This window comes from Bombina bombina, chromosome 9 (assembly GCF_027579735.1).
Source record: "Bombina bombina isolate aBomBom1 chromosome 9, aBomBom1.pri, whole genome shotgun sequence".
Classification (NCBI taxonomy): Eukaryota; Metazoa; Chordata; class Amphibia; order Anura; family Bombinatoridae; genus Bombina; species Bombina bombina.
In genome coordinates, this window is record NC_069507.1 from 97891800 (window position 1) to 97913028 (window position 21229).

The following is a 21229-nucleotide window of genomic DNA, read 5'->3' on the forward strand; positions in this document are numbered from 1 at the left end:
GTTCCGTTTGAACCTTTACATTCCATAGATATTAAGTTGTTATCTTGGAAAGTTTTGTTTTTGGTTGCTATTTCTTCTGCTAGAAGAGTTTCTGAGTTATCTGCTCTACAGTGTACTCCGCCCTATCTGGTGTTCCATTCAGATAAGGTTGTTTTGCGTACTAAGCCTGGTTTTCTACCAAAGGTTGTTTCCAACAAAAATATTAATCAGGAGATAGCTGTACCTTCTTTGTGTCCGAATCCAGTTTCAAAGAAGGAACGTTTGCTACACAATTTAGATGTAGTCCGTGCTCTAAAATTCTACTTAGAAGCTACAAAAGAGTTCAGACAAACTTCTTCTCTGTTTGTCGTCTATTCTGGTAAAAGGAGAGGTCAAAAAGCAACTTCTACCTCTCTTTCTTTTTGGCTTAAAAGCATCATCCGATTGGCTTATGAGACTGCCGGACGGCAGCCTCCTGAAAGAATCACAGCTCACTCCACTAGGGCTGTAGCTTCCACATGGGCCTTCAAGAACGAGGCTTCTGTTGATCAGATATGTAAGGCAGCGACTTGGTCTTCACTGCACACTTTTGCCAAATTCTACAAATTTGATACTTTTGCTTCTTTGGAGGCTATTTTTGGGAGAAAGGTTTTGCAAGCCGTGGTGCCTTCCGTTTAGGTAACCTGATTTGCTCCCTCCCTTCATCCGTGTCCTAAAGCTTTGGTATTGGTTCCCACAAGTAAGGATGACGCCGTGGACCGGACACACCAATGTTGGAGAAAACAGAATTTATGTTTACCTGATAAATTACTTTCTCCAATGGTGTGTCCAGTCCACGGCCCGCCCTGGTTTTTTAATCAGGTCTGATGAATTATTTTCTCTAACTACAGTCACCACGACACCCTATGGTTTCTCCTTTTTTTTCCTCCTGTCCGTCGGTCGAATGACTGGGGTGGGCGGAGCCTAGGAGGGACTATATGGCCAGCTTTGCGGGGACTCTTTGCCATTTCCTGTTGGGGAAGAGATATTCCCACAAGTAAGGATGACGCCGTGGACCGGACACACCGTTGGAGAAAGTAATTTATCAGGTAAGCATAAATTCTGTTTTTCCCCTTTTCTGTAGTGTAGCTCCCCCCCCACCAAAGACCAACCCCCACCCCCTCCTAGATACCTTTTGATTGTTGTTTTTTTAAAACTTAAAATACACCTTTATTACTTTTATAACCAAAACGTTTCTGTAGTGTAGCGGTTCCCACCCGCTCCCGCCCCGTGCACGCGCCCGCCGCCTCCCGTGCAGATGCGCGCCCCCGTCGGCCCCGTCCCCCTCTACATTACCCGGCCCATCGATGGCCGCCCACCCGCCTCCTAAGTCGGCTCCCACCCACCAACGATACCGGCCACCGATGTCCGGTGCAGAGAGGGCCACAGAGTGGCTCTCTCTGCATCGGATGGCCAAGGGGTGTTATTGCAGGATGTTAACGTATTCCCCCATAGAAGTCAATATATCAAATAAAACAAGTGGGAAAAATATCCTACTCGCATGCAAACACGATTGCATATTCTCAAGTGTGCTTACCCGACATGAAAATATAAATATTTCAGATTCCAATGTTCTTCCTATAGCAGAATTTGTTCTATTTATTCAAAAATACATATTTCTATAAATAGCTGGTGGTATTTTGGTACAATATATCTCTATACTTTTGGCCAAAAATTTGCATTGCGCATTTCGGCCAAAAGAGGACCAAAACGACCGAAAATGAGCTGCCCCCAATTCTCGTACCGCCCCATACTGTTTTAAACGTTTTACTCTGGTAAGCTTTGTATTCAAATATAGTATGATAGGATAAATGTAAGGTGCTTCATTTTGAAATTAAAAATATCCATATACTAAATCACTTTAAAGTGATGCAGAAAAAAGTGAAAAAAGCTAGCCTGGAAAATATCACATGAACATCTCTATGTAAAAAAGGAAGATATTTTACCTCAAAATGTCTTTAGCTCACCAGAGTAAGTGCTCTGTGAACAGCTATCCTTCAGCTACTGTAGCTGAATGTTGAGAAAAAAAACATAAGCCAATCAGCTTTATTTGTGCTGATGTCATACTTTGCTTTACTGTGATGTCCGGAAATTTCACTAAAATTTCCTTGTAAATTTTCTTAAACTGAGGAGCAAAATAACACACATGCCAGGTGCATGCTCCCTTGCAAGTCATGGGACTAGCATCTTGATTGGCTGCTTAAAGTCCCTTTGCAATGGGATGTGGCTACTGAGAAAATTTTGAGGTGAAATATCTTCCTTTTTTTACATAGAGATGTTCAGGTGATAATCTCCACTCAGCTTATTACAGCTATGCTGCATTACTTAAAAATACTTCAACAATTGTATTCTATAAATATCAAGTATTAAACTTAAAAATTGATATGCATTTCTTTATTACTTGTTCCTCAATCTCGTTCTTCAGTGTCTGTTATAAACATTTTATAAACTGCTTATTTTATAAAAATGTTGAATTTAAACAAATGTTGTTCATTTTATAGAAGCATATTTTATAATTCTCTGTCTAACAATATTTGTATTCAACAGTGGTACTTAATCAAGCATGAAGCATACAAAGTCAACCTGGCATCATCATTATTTTTTGTTGGACTTCTCATTGGCAATGTTTTGTTTGGCCCTTTGTCTGATAAACTAGGCCGGAGACCAGTATATTTAACAGGTATGTTTTGAATGAAATCCTGTATAAAGACAAAAAAATAATGTTGTTATCTGCCGTACCTTTCTGATATACAGTTAATAGATGACACAAGTGTGACATTGCAGTGTTTGTTCTTCATTTTTGGGATTTCTACCTACTACTGGAGAGACAATCGTTAAGTGTAATTTATGCTTTAACAGCCATTTAATGTGCACACTCTGTAAATTTTAAATATACTTTATAAAGGCCAACAGAGAATTCTTGATTTACTTTCTATATCCTTATGCTTAATCCACCGAAGGAATCTTGATTTACTTACTATGTTCTTATATTTAAATCAGTTTCTGATTTCATAAAAAGAAAAACAAGCATATAAGAATAAAGCATATTTAATGGACCAGTAAACACAGTAGATTTGCATAATCAACAAATGCAAGATAACAAGACAATACAATAGCATTTACTCTGAATTTTAAATGAGTAGTAGATTTTTTTTCTAACACATTTTAAAGTTATGTATATTTCAACTCCCCCAGTACCATGTGATAGCAATCAGCCAATCACAAATGCATATACGTATAGTCTGTTAATTCTTGCACATGCTCAGTAGGAGCCGGTGACTCAAAAAGTGTAAATAAAAAATACTGTGAACATTTTTTTTTTAATGGAAGTAAATTGGAAAGTTGTTTAAAGTTACATGCTGTATCTTAATCATGAAAATTTAATATAACCTGAGTGTCCCTTTTAATGCACAAAATTTATACAATGTATGCTTCAAATTATCAATAATATATAACCTAAAAGTATAGTATACTGTATAATATAAACCATTTCATTTTCTGCCTTGGTATTGTTCTATAGCTTTTAAAAAATTGACGTTAAAAATGAAAAATGAATAAGAATTGTGAAAGTTATACAGCTGAAAAAATGAAATATGCTACCAGTTCTACTGTGCAAAAATGTATATGTCGGATATTGCAAAGATAGCTTTTACACTAGTTACGGTATTGCTTATGTAGAGGTATAAAGGTATTTGATAGTAGTCCACATATCTTAACCTCTTAAGGACATATGACGGAATTTTTCCGTCACAAAACAATTGAGCAAACTGAAAGCTGTGTCCTTAAAGGGTTAATACATTGCAACTGTTTAGAGAGAGGTTTTTTTAAAATTAAACATTCATGTTCTTATTTAGTATTTAAAATTTGTTTAAAGTGAAGGTCAATTTGGATGAATTAGTGCCCGGTTTTTAATAAACCTATTAAAAACAAGGGCACTTTAATTCATCAAAATTGACATTTCACTCCTTTTCTTCAAAACGTACCTTTTTAATCCTGAAAGCCGCTCCAGCGATTCCCCCGGCTGTCGGAAGCCTCTTCTTACGTCAGAAATGACGAATCCGGCTTCCTCCAATCACGACTTTCACCCCTGGGGGATCATGGCCTGATGCAACGCCGTGATTGGAGGAAGCCGGATTCGTCATTTTGGACCCGCGAAGAGGGCTTGCGATGGGCGGAGGAAGCACTGCAGCGGCTGTAAGGATTAAAAGGTACGTTTTTAAAGAAAAGGAGTGAAATGTCAATTTTGATGAATTTAATTGCCCTTGTTTTTAATAGGATTATTAAAAACCAGGCACTAATTTATCCAAATTGACCTTCGCTTTAAAGGGATATAACACCCCAAATTATTCTTTCGTGATTCAGACAGAGCATGCTATTTTAAACAACTTTCTAATTTACTTTTATTATCAAATTGTCTTTGTTCTTTTGGTATCTTTAATTGAAAAGCGGTGCCATATACTTTGGAGCTGGCCCATTTCCGGAGCATATATGGCAGCAGCTTTTGCCAGAATGTTATCCATTTGCAAAAGCACTGGATTGTTGCACTATTCCCTGACATCTCTTTTCTGTACTCTCTGATTATGATGAATTGCTTATATACATATAAGAATTCTTTGTCTACATATGTTCACAATTCATGAATCAAATGGCTCATGTATACGCTTTCCTCTGGTTTATCTAATTGTTATATATACTTTAGGTTTCCTTAGTGAGAAATCTATCATACCATCGTTTCACACAGACAAAGCTAAAGGAAGGTTTTATAAAGCGATTTGGGTCTTTGATCTTGAAGCCAGGTTGATAACTTTAACTTTTTTTTTTTTTTAGATTTAAATCCTTGTCATAAAACTTGGAGGGTGTTCCTGCAGTAGCTGTGCTCAGGAAATCTTTAGTAGAGAGGTTGCATTTATTTCACAAGAGTTACTGTATCTTTCAAGTCTGTTGGATCCTTTGAACAGTGTAATTTGTAATAGTTACATGATGGATTTTAACAGGGTTCTGGGACAAGGTTCCTTAGGCTTTGGTAAAAGGGAAAGCTTTCATATAGATTTTTTTTTAAAGCTTTCAAGACCTTTTGATCATTTGTTCTGCTCTTTCATTTAACTGGGTAAGCTATTTTATTTCAAAGGACATGCAACTCGAATATTTAGTTTTTCATAATGTAGATAGATAATACAATTTAAAAAAAAAAGTTAACTTCTATTATCAGGTGTGCTTCATTTTCTTGGTATACTTTCTTGAAAAGCATACCTAGGTAGGCGTAGAAACAGCAAAGCACCACTGGGAGTAATCTGCTAATTGGTGGGATTTTACATTATGATCATTAACCCTTTGAGTGCTAAGCACTTTCCTACCTGGGTGCTAAGCTTTTTTTTAATTTTTTTTTATTATTTTTTTTAAAACATTTTTTAACTTTTTTTTTTTCTCTTCAGATCCCAAGTGTTACACTGTTGGAAAGGTTAGGCGATTATCTTTCCAACAGTGGGTCTGTAGCTGCTTAGATGCCTGAGATACAGGCTTCTATGCAGCATGCCCCCTTCTCCTATACTTAACATTGTGAAGTATAAATAAAGTTGTGCAGGTGACGCCATTACGTCATTGCGTATAACGTCACTGCACAAAACGTGATCGCCGGAGTAGGAGTTTGTGGGAGCCCCCAGATCTCCCTCAAGGTGGGAGAGTGCTAGCGACGGCTCTGAGCTGTCGTTAGCACCAGAGTGGGAAACTCTGCAATGGCTCAGAGCCGTCGTTAGCACTCAAGGGGTTAAAGGGACACTGAACCCAAATTTTTCTTTTGTGATTCAGATAGAGCATGACATTTTAAGCAACTTTCTAATTTACTCATATTATCAAATTTTCTTCATTCTCTTGGTATCTTTATTTGAAATGCAAGAATGTAAGTTTAGATGCCGGCCCATTTTTGGTGAACAATCTGGGTTGTCCTTGCTGATTGGTGGATAAATTCATCCACCAATAAAAAAAAGTGCTGTCCAGAGGCTGAACCGAAAAAGCTTACATGCCTTCTTTTTCAAATAAAAATAGCAAGAGAACAAAGAAAAATTGATAATAGGAGGAAATTAGAAAGTTGCTTAAAATTGCATGCTCTATCTGAATCACGAAAGAAAAAAATTAAGTGCTCAAGCTTCTGAACATCATATGGAAAGTGCAGAGGATCAAAAGGAGACGAGACTGCAAGTGTCACAAATCTCACCTAAAATAAAAGCATCCTGGTTAAACAGTTATAAGAAAAAACTAATTCTATGTTACTACTATTATTAATCGTTTGTATAGCACCTCCAAATTCTCTAATGTTGGGTACATGAGTGGGGTTCGCTATGACAGTAATTCAAAGAATATATGAAGAAGAGGATATACAATTCCCCGAAACGCGCTTTAAAATATTCATATAGAATGCAAGTGTATTTTATATATACACATATATATATATATCTCATATGGAAGTGAAATGCACTCTCATACTGAGTGGGTTCGAATGCCACTGGCAAAACTCACAGCTCTGGTGCCCACTTGGCACTCTCAGAAATATAGTTTTACATCAACTGACTCAGGTAGTTAACCCTAGGTAAGCCCAGGATGCAACATCCAATAGGGAAAGATTGCATATACATATCAAATACAACACACAGGATAGCCAGCACTTACTTAGATGCATTCATTTAGATTAAATCCATAGAATATGATACAAGGGGATAGACAAAGATCAGAGTTTGATGATCAAAGGGGTGGTTCAGTTAACGTTTGGAGTTAAAGGGGCAGAAAACCCCAACATTTTCTTTCATGACTTGGATAGAACATACCATTTTTAACCCCTTTCCAGTTTATATTATCATATATATTGAATCCAATGATATTTAAATATATATAACATCAAAATATGGTATAATGCATTTAGAACACATCTAATTTATATTACTAAAATCTTGTGTCTCAACATTATCTAATAAGTCTCGTCAGTACTGTGAGGTTCCTCAAAGAATTTTAGAAAGACGAACTTTAGCTTGAGAGCTGTTTTCATGATCTCTCTACAAGCTAGCAAGTTTTTGATAATCAGGCCATTCGATGTTCATTGCGCAAAGTTTTTAATGTGTGGATCCAAAAAACTAACATATATATATATCTTTTTAAATCACTATGAGGGAGATTTAATGAGCAGCAGATGCTATCTCCGGCCGTAGTTTCCGGATCGCCGGAAACAGCAGTCAACAAGCAGCGGTCTTAAGACTGCTGGTCCTTAACTTGCAGGCTGTAATCATCCCGATCAGATACAATCAGGATGATTGACACCCTCTGCTAGAGGCCAGTTGGCCGCAAATGTGCAGGGGGCAGCATTGCACAAGCATTTCACAAGAAATGCTTGTACAGTAAATGCCGACAGTGTATGCTGTCGGCATTTAGTGATGTCGGGCAGACATGGTTTGCTATAGCGTATCATGTCCGCCCGACATTTGGTAAATTGACCCCTATGTCTTGTTTGCCCAATTAAATACCAGGAGAACAAAACAAATTAGACAATAGAAGTTAGTTGGAAAGTTGTTTAAAATTGCATGTTTTTATTGAATAATGAAAGTTTACTTTTGACTTTATTTACTCCATCAGTTTAAAATAGTTTAACATTTTTTTTAAGGGTACCTCATCCATAGATGAAGTCGCTTGCTCAGTTTTTCCTGCACTGGATAGTTTTGTATGACTACCGTAGTTCTGGAAGATGCTTATTTTTTTTAATTAACATCCATACAGTTTCAAATTCCTTGGATTTATTGTAGCTGTTTTTTTTTTTGTTTAGCAGATTCAGTGACTAAATCTTACTGGGGGGAATTCTATGGTCCTCTGTTTGGATGACGTCCTGGTAAAGGCTTTGACAAGGTGATTCCAAGCTATGGTTGACCGATCAGTCTGGCTTTTTCTAGTAATGGATATTAGACTTCCCAACTGTGCCTATTTGAGAGGGACTTCATTTTGAGCTCTGAGACACCCATAATCCTATCCACTATTCGCCAGGGACCATGCCCCATTCTGACAAATCCCCGTCCACAAAATGTTGATGCTCCTCTGTCTCCCAAGTCCCTGATTCCTAGCTACAAATGTTGGGAGATTTGATATTATGGTGTCAAAGAATAAGGACCATCAAGTGTTTGTAAAATATGCAGTTTAAATCTCTTTACATCTTAACTACCATATCTCTTAACTTCAACAGCCCTGCTTCCTTGAGATCCAAAAGGCAGAGGAAGTAGGCTTAAAAGCCTAATTTTTTTTTTATTTATTTTTTTTAAAATCAGTTTTTATTCAGAGAGAGTGAACACGTGGGCACAAACATTTATCCCACAGCAAGACATGTATCACATATATGGTATTCACATATTACATCATTATAAAAGCTGTACAATAATGAGACAGAAGCAACAGGATACAGGTAATCAGTGGTAGACTACATCTCAGAACTCTCCAACTTTAACACATGCATACTGTATCCTGTACCATCATATACCGGAATGTCCGTAACCCACATGTTGACAACTCCCTCATTTTGTAATGTGGAGAGATTAAAACTTCTCCCCTACTCAATTTAAACCCAATTAACCCCCAACCCCCCCCTAATATTCCCCTTGAACAGAATTATTCTTATCCTATAGTGTACACAGTGTTCTCTTATAAGTAGGCAGGTGTTCAATCTTAGATATCTTACTGGACCGGCAACTGAGAGGGCGAGAGGGATAATAAAAAAAAAAAAAAAAAAAAATTAGTGAGAGAGACAGGATGATTAAAAAGTGAGATGACTCCACTCTCCTCTCAGAGAGTCTTCTAGAAAAGTAATAGAATTACGAAAGGGGAGGAGGACTTGCCTTTGTATCTCCAATTCAAATGTTAGAATCAGTCTGCGCCATTTCCGTAGAAATGAACTTAGTCGGCTACCCACGTCTACCCTAACGTCTACTTGTTCAATAAATAGTTGTGTTCTTAGCATGTTTTTGAAATAAACCATTGTAGGTGCCCTGTTAGTTGTCCAGTGATTAAGTAAACACTTCCTCGCCAGAAGAATAAGTAAGGTCAATTCTGAGTCAGTCTGTCTGTGCTGTTGCTCCCACTGCATAAACAATACCGCCCTAGCTGTAAATTCAAAAGAAGAACCCATTTTTGTCTTAACCCAGTATTGTAGTTTACTCCAAAATTGACTAACTTTCGGACACTCCCATATACAATGCAACAGGCCAGGAGATTCCGCGGAGCACTTAGAACATTTATTGGGCCAATCCGGTATCCATTTAGCTAGACACTTGGGGGTCATATACGCTTTGTGTATGAACCTTATTTGGGTTTCCCGCAAATTCGCTGATAGGGTGGCTTTTTTGACTCTCTCTAGTCCCCTCCGGACCTCATCCCACGTGATATCCTGAAATCCCTCTTTCTGCCAGCCTTCTACAAAGCTCAGATGTGTGTGCGGCATTCGTCTCTGTAAGAGAGTTTGGTAGATCTCAGATAAAGAGAACTTCCCCATTTTGAATAAGGCCTGTGGCAGACGAAATGGTGAGCCCTCCCAAAAGTCCGGCTCCTCCCTTATTATCTTATTCACATAGTGGCGCACCTGGAGGTACGCGTAGAAATGGGCTTGTGGAATATTATAATCCCTCTGCAGAGCTGCAAAGGATTTCACAGTTTTCATCAGTGGATCTATCAGCGCATTTATGCTCGTCAGGCCTAGTTGCTCCCATGAGCGAAATGGTTTTGTGTCCATACCTGCCGGAAAATCCGGATTGCCACTAAGTGGTAGATATGGAGAGCCCATATTCACCTTACCTAGGTACTTATGAGCTAAGTGCCAGGCCTTCATAGGGTCCTGGTATAGAAGATTCCCAGTCAGCAATTTAGCCGCTCCCGATTTTGATAAGTGCGGCAGGTACGCTAGAGATATACCCTTTAACACTGCTCTCTCCAAATCCGCTCTATAAAAGTGGCCCGTGCCTATCTGCCAGTCGAGTACCAGGCGAATCATGGCCGCCCAATTGTATAGCCTGAAGTCCGGCAGTGCTAGCCCCCCATTGAGATAACTCATGGATAATTTTGTTGCTGAGATACGTGGCCTGCCTCCACGCCACACAAAGTAGCGCATTGCAGAATTTAAAGATTTCACATCATTTTTATTAAGCAGAAGAGGCAGCATGAGCATGGGATATAAAAGACGAGGGAGGATCGCCATTTTGATAAGGCTGACGCGTCCCATTAGCGATATAGGTAGTGACTTCCAGCTCTTCATCTGGGAGCAGAGTTTTGCGCATAAGGGGGCCAAGTTAATGGAATATAGCTTGTTGGGGTTCACATGGATTTGAATACCTAAATAGGTAATCACCTGGTTCGCCACTGCGAACGGATACTCTTGCGCCGGTCCTTCACCCCTGTGCAGCCATAAGATTTCTGAATTTTGCATGTTGGCTTTATAGCCCGAGAAGGACCCGAAATCTCGCAACGTCTGCACAATAGACGGCACGTGCATCTTAGGGTCGGGTCTTGTACAAACAGCAACATATCGTCTGCATAAAGTGCGATATGTTGGGAGTGACCCGCTACTTCAATGCCTGGGAAGATTTGACGTAATTTAATTGCTAGTGGCTCCAATGCCAAATTAAACAACAAGGGAGACAGCGGGCACCCCTGTCTTGTACCCCTTTGCAATATTATGTCAGACGAGAACAGGTTGTTAACGCATATGTTAGCTATAGGTGAAGTGTATAAATTGGTGATAAAAGAGACAAAGGACCCAGAGAATCCAAACCTGGACAAGGTATGTAACAAGTGTCCCCATTCCACCCTATCGAAGGCCTTCTCTGCGTCCAAGGACAGCAGGAAGGCCTCCGGGAGCTTACCCCCTTCCCCCGATTGTTTCAGACTCCAAAAGTGTTGTAGCACCTGCAGGATTCTGCGTACGTTTACCACCGAGGACCTTGCTACCATAAAGCCGGTCTGATCCTCGTGTATCAAGTCTGGTAATATAAATTTAAGACGTTCCGCTAATAACTTAGTCAAGATCTTGTAATCGGAGTTCAACAGCGATATGGGTCTGTAAGACTCCGGGAGAAGCGCATCTTTACCCGCCTTAGGGATAAGAGTGATGTGAGCAGCCGTGAAGGTCTTAGTTGGTTTATTAGCTTCCGTGAAATAGTTCTGAAAAAGATCAGTGAGCATGGGGACCACTCTGTTTTTTAGTAACCGATAAAATTCGATCGGCAGCCCATCTGGGCCTGCTGCTTTGCCCAAATTCAAAGTCATGATCGTCCTATCCACCTCTTCCCTAGAAATAGGTGCATTAAGCTTACTCAATTGGTCGTCCGACACCTGTGGTAACTCGATAGAGTCCCAAAATGCCCGTTTAGTCTCCTCTGTGTCCCCCATGTTGCTAGCATAGAGGTCAGAATAATAAGAGGCAAACGTCTCCACTATTCGTTTAGGGTCCTTAGCCAGAGTGCCCATTGACCTAATGGCCGCTATGAAACGGGTGGAGGATTTCAGGTTGACCAGGGAGGCCAGCAGTCTGCCCGATTTATCCCCAAAGCGGTAGTATCTACCCCTAGTTCTCAGGAGGGCTTGTGAGGCTTGATACGCCAATAGCGCATCATATTCTTTTTTCGTATCAATATACTTCTGGTGGTTAACCAGCGTGGGCGAGGACCTATACAAACGGAACTTATCCGCCAACTGCTCTCTCAGCCTCTCCAGCCTCTCTGTGTGCAGTTTTTTCCTGCGTGACAGGAAGGCTAGAATATCACCTGTTAGCACTGCTTTGGCTGTATGCCAGAAGAGCTCCGGGTTCGAGCGATGTTGTGCATTATTAGTTTGAAAGTCATCCCAAGCCTGTTCCATATAGTGTTGAAACTCTTGGGATGTCAATAGGTATTGGGGAAATCTAAGAGTCCTGCGCCCCGACGCCCGGGGCAGTGTGTCTAGGAAGAGCCCCACAGGGGCATGATCAGAAACCACCACATCCCCTATTTTAGTATCCACCACTTGGGGAATCAAGGAGTTCGAGACCATGAATAGATCTATACGTGACATAGTGGGAGAGGATCTGGAGACACACGTAAAGTCCCTACCGTCCGGGTTCAGCTTGCGCCAAATATCCACGATATCTAGAGCAGATGTCAGAGATTGAAATGTATCCACTTCAAATTTGCAACTGACCTTGGTCTGCAATCCCCCAAGTTGTCTACTCTGGTCCCTAAGCCTGTCGCACTGAGGATTGGGGGCGAGGTTGAAGTCACCCCCTAGTATGATAGGAGTATCCAAGAATGGAGTCAGTACCTCAATCAAACCTTCCCAAAATGATCTGTCTTTCTTGTTGGGTGCATATATATTGCACAACGTGTATCTCTTGCCCGCAATTGTGGTGCGAACCACAATATATCGTCCCTCTGGGTCAGTTACTACCGATACGTCATCCATCTCTAATTTTTTCCCAAACAGGATAGCCACCCCTCTGCTGGCTGATTTATAAGACGCAAATTCCACCCTGCCAACCCAGTCCCTTTGTAATTTAGCGTGTTCTATGTCATTAAGATGTGTCTCCTGTAAAAACGTGATGTCTGCACCCTTCTTTCTAAGTAATGTGAGTATAGTCTTTCGCTTAACTGGGGAGTGTATACCCCCTACATTCCAAGAGTATATACTAAATGTTAATGTTTAATGTGATCCTCAGCGTAAGAGAAAAAAAAAAAAAAAAAAGGATAGTAAAGAAAAAGGGTAGTAAAGAAAGTTCCTCACCCATCTCCGTGCCAGTCCATCGGTTCCAGATGTGCAAGGATACCATTCATCATAATACAGCCTGTGCAAAAGCAATGTTAATAGACAGCATTGGATAAGTTTAAGTTTCACCCAACCATTTTTCTCTAAAAGCATATGCCTGTCTATATACCAGTAACATTTATACTTGTGAGCCTGCAGGGCTGCACCTTTAAACACATTGGTTACCCCATTATTCGTCCTACATGAAAGAAAAAACAAAGATATATAGAGCAGAGACAACCCTGCAGCGGAATCGCCTGGTGTCCCTAATCTTTTATCACCTATTTGTCCTGAACCCCTCCACTCCAGAGCATAACAGGGAAAGCTTCCCAGACATTTAACTAAAATATGTCTATCGAACATATCCCCCCCCAACTGCATAATGAACCATAACCATAAGAACAAACTCTTGACCTGCGCACAAGTATAGCAACTTTTCTTATCTCCACCTTGCTTTATCTGCATAAGTCATAGATAAAACTAGATAATAAGGACCTCACCTTGTTCTGTACAGAAAACCCCTCCCTAACCCTCTCCCCCTCTAGCATATCTAGGACTCCTGGAGCCATTCTCTGCGTCCAAAAACTCCTGTGCTGCCTGCGGAGAGTCAAAAAATTTAGGACCTCTAGGGGTGGCAATTTTAAGCTTAGCTGGGTAGAGTAAATAGGCCTGTCTACCCTCTCTGTGTAATCTAGAGCAGATTGTTGAGAACTCCCTGCGCTGTTTCACTAGATCTGCAGAGTAATCCTGGAAGAGTAGAATCCTAGAGTTCTCAAAAGACACTTCCCCCATCCTTCAATACGCCCTAAGGACTGCCATTTTAGTCTGAAAATGAAGGAATTTTATCATTACAGGCCTTGTGTGATATACCTTTAAGGTATATCCCGCCTACCTTTCCTCCACCCTATATCAGGCACACCTGAACCATCATTCCTTGCCTGAAAATTGTTTTCTCTTTGCAGCTTATTTGACCGCATCCATATTGCTGTGATTCTACTTTGAAAACTCCTAACCTGCTTTGATTTCTTTCTCTCTGAACAGGAGTAGTAAGCTATGATCTTTCGTTGTACATTTTACTTTCAAAGTTATTTACTCCTTTTACCGGAATTCTAATCTAACAAACAAACTGAATCAAGGAGCACCGGATCTACTTGCAGCGTCTGGAAGCCGCACTCTCACTGAAGCTGTATACCGGGCACAGAGGTAAAACCGCTCTCTTCAAACTTAAGGTAATATTTAATCCATTTACAAAGGATCTGTTCTTACGTTGTCATTCTCTGGAAAACATCCGCATTACCTTACTGAATCTACCGGTTATTACCATTGTCTGTCTGTGATGTATATATTTTATGAATAAGTGTGTGAATGCGTGAAGCCATATCTGAACATTGCTACAACTAGAATCTATTACTGACGCTTTCACAAGGTGTATAAAAATACATATTACCTTTATCTTTTATTCAGAACTGTTTGCTTTATGTTCCTTACTTATATTGCAACAATTGTTTCTACCCAAATATTCCTTGCTTCTATTTGGCATCTACGAAGTTTTCTATCAGTAAAAGTCTCACCAGTGATCTAACAGGTAGTTCAAATCATACTGCCTGTTTTATTCATTAAAAGAGCAACAAACCCTTAATTTAAGAACACTGCATAAGTTCCTGCATAAAACAGGACATCACATAATTTTCAGGCCACAGTGTTTTAAGGGTTTGTTACTGGTAAACAAAATTTCGATATCATGGATGCAAATGAAATTAAAACTGAGTCCTCTAACATACAAAGAAAATTAGATTATCTTGCACAAGGTTTAACAGAAGTACAAGCAGATAATACCGCATTAAAAGCTATTGTTAAAGAATATATGTCTCATAAAAGTACTGATGTACCTGAACCCCATATTCAATACCCTCAACCTTTCACTGGCAAAAGACATGAATTCAGAGATTTCAAGACTGCTTGTAAACTTCTTTTTACTATGAGACCCCGCACATATTATTCAGACCGCATCAGGGTTTGCACCATTATTTCATTTTTACAGGGAGAGCCTAGGACCTGGGCTAACAGGTTTTATGAAAATAATGACCCAATTTTGGATTCACTACAGGATTTCTTTCAAGCTATGTCTAATTTATATGAAGACACAGATACACAAATCACTGCAGAATCTAAACTACGCGCACTCAAACAGGGTAAGCGCACGGTGGAGGAGTACACAACTGAATTTCAAATGTGGGCAACAGACTCACTATGGAACCAAGTTAGCCTTAAGAATCAGTTTAGGCTGGGCCTATCTGAAAACCTTAAGGATGAACTGTCTCGCCAGGAAATGCCTGATACTCTTCCAGCACTTATAAAATTAAGCACATCCATAGATAGAAGACTCAGGGAACGGCGAGCAGAGAGATTCACTTCAGACACAATACCCAGGCGCCAGGTTACCTACACTACAACATCTGAGAAACATCAAGGTAGTGTAACCCCTATGGAGATAGGCACTATCAAGGGGCCATTAAGTAATGAGGAAAAAATGAGAAGAAGATTAGAAAACGTATGTTTATACTGTGGACAAAAAGAACATAACGTCTCAAGCTGTCCTTCATTACAAAGACAAAAGAAGGGTAAGAAAACAGGTTATCAAAACATATATCATATCTCAGATACAATACAATTGACTTTACCTCTCTCTTTGCAGTGGGATCAGGAAAATATACACTCCAAGGCATTGATTGACTCAGGTGCATCTGGGAACTATATTGATTCTGTATATATTGTAAATAATAAAATTCCTCTGGTTTGCAAGCAGAACCCTGTGTTTGTTAAATCAATTGATGGTACTTTAATAAATAAGGGACCCATTACACACCAAACAATACCTTTGCTCACAATGATAAACAAGGGTCACACAGAATATATTACATTTGATGTGATCCCCATATCACTACATACTATTATTTTAGGATATAGTTGGCTGCAAAAACATAATCCTAAAATAGATTGGGAACATTCAAAACTTAAACTAGACTCAACATATTGCCTAAACACCTGTTACCCTCATAGTATTCTTTCATCATCTGAGACAGGGATACCAGGGATATATCAGGATTTGGCAGAGGTCTTCAATTTGAAAGAAGCAGAAAATTTACCACCCCACAGAAGCTTCGACTGCCCTATAGATATCATTCCAGGGTCACCAATACCGCATGGGAAGATCTATCCTCTATCACAAGATGAGTTAGTATACTTAAGGTCCTATTTGGATGACAACCTGAGAAAGGGATTTATATCTCACTCCACATCCCCTGCTGCTGCAGGCATGTTTTTGGTAAAAAACAAAGATGGCACTCTAAGGCCTATAATTGACTACAGGGCTTTAAACTCCATAACCATAAAAAACAGGTATCCATTACCACTAATACCAGAGATAATAGAACGGTTAAAAGGAGCACAAATATTTACTAAATTAGATTTAAAAGGGGCATATAACCTCATCAGAATGAAGAAAGGTGACGAATGGAAGACCGCTTTTCGGACTCGATATGGGTTATACCAATACAATGTAATGCCTTTTGGATTGAGCAATGCTCCAGCCACTTTCCAACACTTTATTAATGAAATCTTTCGAGATTTAATGGATATTTGTGTTATAGTGTATTTAGATGACATTCTAATTTATTCCAAAACAGAACAGGAACACGAAAGACATGTACGTTGGGTCTTAATGCGATTGAAGGAACACAAGTTATATGCCAAACATGAAAAGTGTTTATTTCATGTTAACAAAATCAAATTCCTGGGATACATAATAACTCCTAATAGGATCCAAATGGATCCAGATAAAGTTTCATCTGTACTAGAATGGCCTACACCAAAATCAGTTCGTGCATTACAACGCTTTATTGGCTTTGCAAATTACTATCGAAAGTTTATAAAAAACTTTTCTGATATAGTAAAGCCCTTAACTCAGTTGACTAGTAAGAAACAAAGATATAAATGGACCGAACAGGCCCAATTAGCTTTTGACTACTTAAAGGGGCAATTTTCCAAAGCCCCCATTTTACACATGCCAGATCCTGAGCTGCAATATGTGTTAGAGGTAGATGCCTCAAGTTCAGGTATAGGAGCAATTCTATCTCAACAAGTAGATAACAAATCAGAATTATTTCCTGTAGCTTATTATTCAAGAAGATTCACACCTGCAGAAAATAATTATAGTATAGGAGATAAAGAACTCCTTGCTATCAAAGTATCCCTCGAACAATGGAGGCACTTACTGGAAGGTACAAAAAAACCCATTTAAAATCTTCACAGATCATAAGAATCTGGAATATTTGAAGAAAAGTAAAACTCTAACTTCCAGACAAGTAAGATGGTCTTTATTCTTAGATAGGTTCAATTTCTTGATCACTTACCGACCAGGAAGTCTGAATACCAAGGCTGATGCATTATCCAGAGTACAGGAAATGACACCTCAAGAGACCAAGACTCCAATAGTACCAATTGAAAAATTTATTGGAGCCCTAACACCTCTAGAGGAGGAGATTAAAAGGGCACAAGAAAAAGAAAACAATACACCTAAATCCTGTCACAAAAACTTGAATACTGGTTTGATAAACCATAAAAATCAATTGTATATACCTAGTTCATTAAGAAAACAAATATTGAAACACACTCATGACGAACCTTTATCCGGTCATACCGGAATACAAAAAACCATTGAAAAAACAAGAAGAAACTTTTGGTGGCCCCAAATGAATCAAAGCATTCAAGATTATGTCAATTCCTGTGACATTTGTGCCAGAAATAAAATAGATCATAAAGGGCCCATCGGATTGTTGACCCCATTGCCAGTTCCGGATAAACCCTGGTCCATGATCTCGATGGACTTTATTGTAGAGCTACCAAAATCAAGGAACTTTAACACTATATTAGTTGTAATAGATCATCTAACAAAGTTGGGACATTTTATACCTCTAAAAAGGTTACCTTCCGCTTTTACTACAGCTAATGTTTTCCTTAATCACATAGTAAAACTTCATGGACTACCCACTGATATTATAACAGATAGAGGTACACAATTCACCTCATCTTTTTGGAGATCATTATGCAAATTATTAAAAATTACACCAAGATACTCAACAGCTTTCCATCCCCAAACCAATGGGATGACTGAGAAACTAAACCAAACATTAGAACAATATCTTCGTTGTTACATTTCCCATTTGCAAGATGATTGGATAGATTATTTATCAATGGCGGAATTCTCTTACAACAATTCAGTATCATCTTCAACAAAAATGACACCGTTCTATGTAACCTATGGCTATCATCCAACAACTTTGACTTTATCTAAAACTGATGTAAACTCACCAGCTGCTAAAGACTATTCTTTACAACTAGAAGCAAGACTAGCCCTAGTCAAAAAACATTTATCTGACGCAAAGAATTACCAAAAAGCTTATTATGATAAACGTCACAGACCCAGTCCAGTCTATAAAGTGGGTGACAAAGTATTACTATCTGTAAAGAATCTAAAACTTCATGTACCCTCTAAGAAATTGGCAAACCAATACATTGGACATTTTGTAATCAATAAAATTTTGAACCCTATGACAGTATGTTTAACTCTTCCTGCAGCTTATAGGATTCATCCCACAATACATGTATCTCTGATTAAACCTTACACTTCTACCGTACAATCCAGTCTTCAGACTCCAACTGCGTTACAAATAGATGACCACGATGAATTTGAGGTGGAACATATTCTAGATTCTAGGATCAAGAATCATCACTTAGAGTACTTATTAAAATGGAAAGGTTTTGGTCCTGAGGACAATTCTTGGCATCGTAGCACTGACATTTCTGCTCCCCGTTTAATTAGATCTTTTCATCGCAGGTATCCTTTAAAGCCATCCCTCTCGTCAATTGGGGGACCCCTTAGTGGGGGGAGTGTGTGATATACCTTTAAGGTATATCCCGCCTACCTTTCCTCCACCCTATATCATGCACACCTGAACCATCATTCCTTGCCTGAAAATTGTTTTCTCTTTGCAGCTTATTTGACCGCATCCATATTGCTGTGATTCTACTTTGAAAACTCCTAACCTGCTTTGATTTCTTTCTCTCTGAACAGGAGTAGTAAGCTATGATCTTTCGTTGTACATTTTACTTTCAAAGTTATTTACTCCTTTTACCGGAATTCTAATCTAACAAACAAACTGAATCAAGGAGCACCGGATCTACTTGCAGCGTCTGGAAGCCGCACTCTCACTGAAGCTGTATACCGGGCACAGAGGTAAAACCGCTCTCTTCAAACTTAAGGTAATATTTAATCCATTTACAAAGGATCTGTTCTTACGTTGTCACTCTCTGGAAAACATCCGCATTACCTTACTGAATCTACCGGTTATTACCATTGTCTGTCTGTGATGTATATATTTTATGAATAAGTGTGTGAGTGCGTGAAGCCATATCTGAACATTGCTACAACTAGAATCTATTACTGACACTTTCACAAGGTGTATCAAAATACATATTACCTTTATCTTTTATTCAGAACTGTTTGCTTTATGTTCCTTACTTATATTGCAACAATTGTTTCTACCCAAATATTCCTTGCTTCTATTTGGCATCTACGAAGTTTTCTATCAGTAAAAGTCTCACCAGTGATCTAACAGGTAGTTCAAATCATACTGCCTGTTTTATTCATTAAAAGAGCAACAAACCCTTAATTTAAGAACACTGCATAAGTTCCTGCATAAAACAGGACATCACACCTTGCTTGTGCATTGCGATCCATGGCCGGTCTTTCTGGGCCTACCCTGTGTGCTCTTTCTACACTACGCACTAGTGCGTCAGTAGGGATCTCTATCAAAGACGGGAGAGTAGTTTCAACAAATTTCAAGATATCATTTGCTTTGATGGATTCAGGCAGGCCTAACAGGCGGAGGTTATTCCGCCGTGATCTATTTTCTAGATCATCAATCTTTTGTTGAAGAGCTACAGTGTGTTTCTCCAGGGCTATCAGTTTATTAGTGTTAACATTTTGCGTGTCCTCTAAATCTGACACCCTCCCCTCTACCTCCGATACTCTTGTCGAAAATTGTTTTACTTCCTCCGCAAGTGTGTCAACCCCTTTTTGCAAATTTTCTATCTTGGGTAAAAAAAGGGTGGATATTTGCTTTACTATAGGGTGCGGGTCTAGGGCATGGCTTTCTGGGATAGGGTCAAAAGAGGTAGCCTGGGTACCTACATCAGAACCTACTTTAGCTCTGCGATCTGTATTTTTATTCCTGCTCGCCATTTTGTTTGGTACTAGAAATTTCTCCATACACTATCCACTGTCTATTTGTTAGCTTGGGTATTGGACAAATATGCAGCCCAGAAAATGCCTCCCCCAACCACTCACACAAATCAGACAATTGTTACACTAAATGAACAGTCAGTATAGATAATACATCAGTACATGTCAGAATATACAATCAGTGTGCCAATAAATGTTATTCAACCTGCAAAGCAAAGAGATGGTTAAAGCAGCATGCAGTACACAACACAACACAGACTCTCTATCCTCTCTCTATCAGGCAGGCCTATAGTTACACAAAATGAGCCAGCAGCACACAGAGTATATCAATACAGTGCAAAACATACAGTCTGTGTGTCCATAAATACAATTCAACCTGCGAAGCAAAAGAGTGATTAAAGCATATTTTGCACACAGTCAAGAGAGAAAAATAATAACTTCTTTGCAGGCAGCAATTTACAGGGGATCTCAAGCAACTTGTTGGGGGCTCCTGCAGGTGAAAAGTCCCTTAGAAAGTTAATGTTAATGTTCAGGCCTCAGTGGGCTCCTAGGCCCATGCAGTGCATCTGATATCCAGCAAGTTTAAATATGATCAGAAAGGTCAGTGTCTGAGGGCTAGGGCAAAGCAGGATTTTATGCAGTATGAAACACTTATAGTTCCCAGACCTCTGAGCCGATCCCAATACAGCCCACTTCCCTACAGAGACTTAGGTAGAATCCAAAAAGTCATTAGCGGGTGCCACTATACAATGAGCTCCAAATGTTATTAAGTAAAGCACCAGGGGGGCCGATGATCTATATGTGCGGTCCAGAGAGCCCTATTAATCCCCTTATTCAGAGGTGTCCCATAGGAAAAAGCTCCAAGCCTCTAAGCCTCCTCACCGCCACCAGATTATTAAGAAAATTGAGGCCGTATGTATGCACAGCACGATCTTACCCAATACGGTCTGGTCTCAGCAGGCTTACCCGGTACGGGCTGGTACCCTCACTGCTCCGGTGTACTTATTGGCGGTATGCAGAGCAGATCCAGGAGACCGGGAGCCTGTGTCAAATGCTCCGATGATTCTGTCACCTGCGGTCTGTCGATAGGCTGCTGTAAGACTGCGCCCTCCTTGTTGG

General features: G+C 39.6%; 1 protein-coding gene across 1 annotated transcript in view; it reads left to right on the forward strand.

Moving 5' to 3' along the window:
* LOC128639980 (solute carrier family 22 member 15-like) overlaps positions 1–21229 on the forward strand; it is a 747078-nt gene that overhangs the window by 52622 nt on the left and 673227 nt on the right. Inside the window, exon 3 of the mRNA XM_053692271.1 lies at positions 2566–2698. Within this exon, the coding sequence (XP_053548246.1) occupies positions 2566–2698 (133 nt within the window). The remainder of the gene's footprint in view (positions 1–2565; positions 2699–21229) is intronic.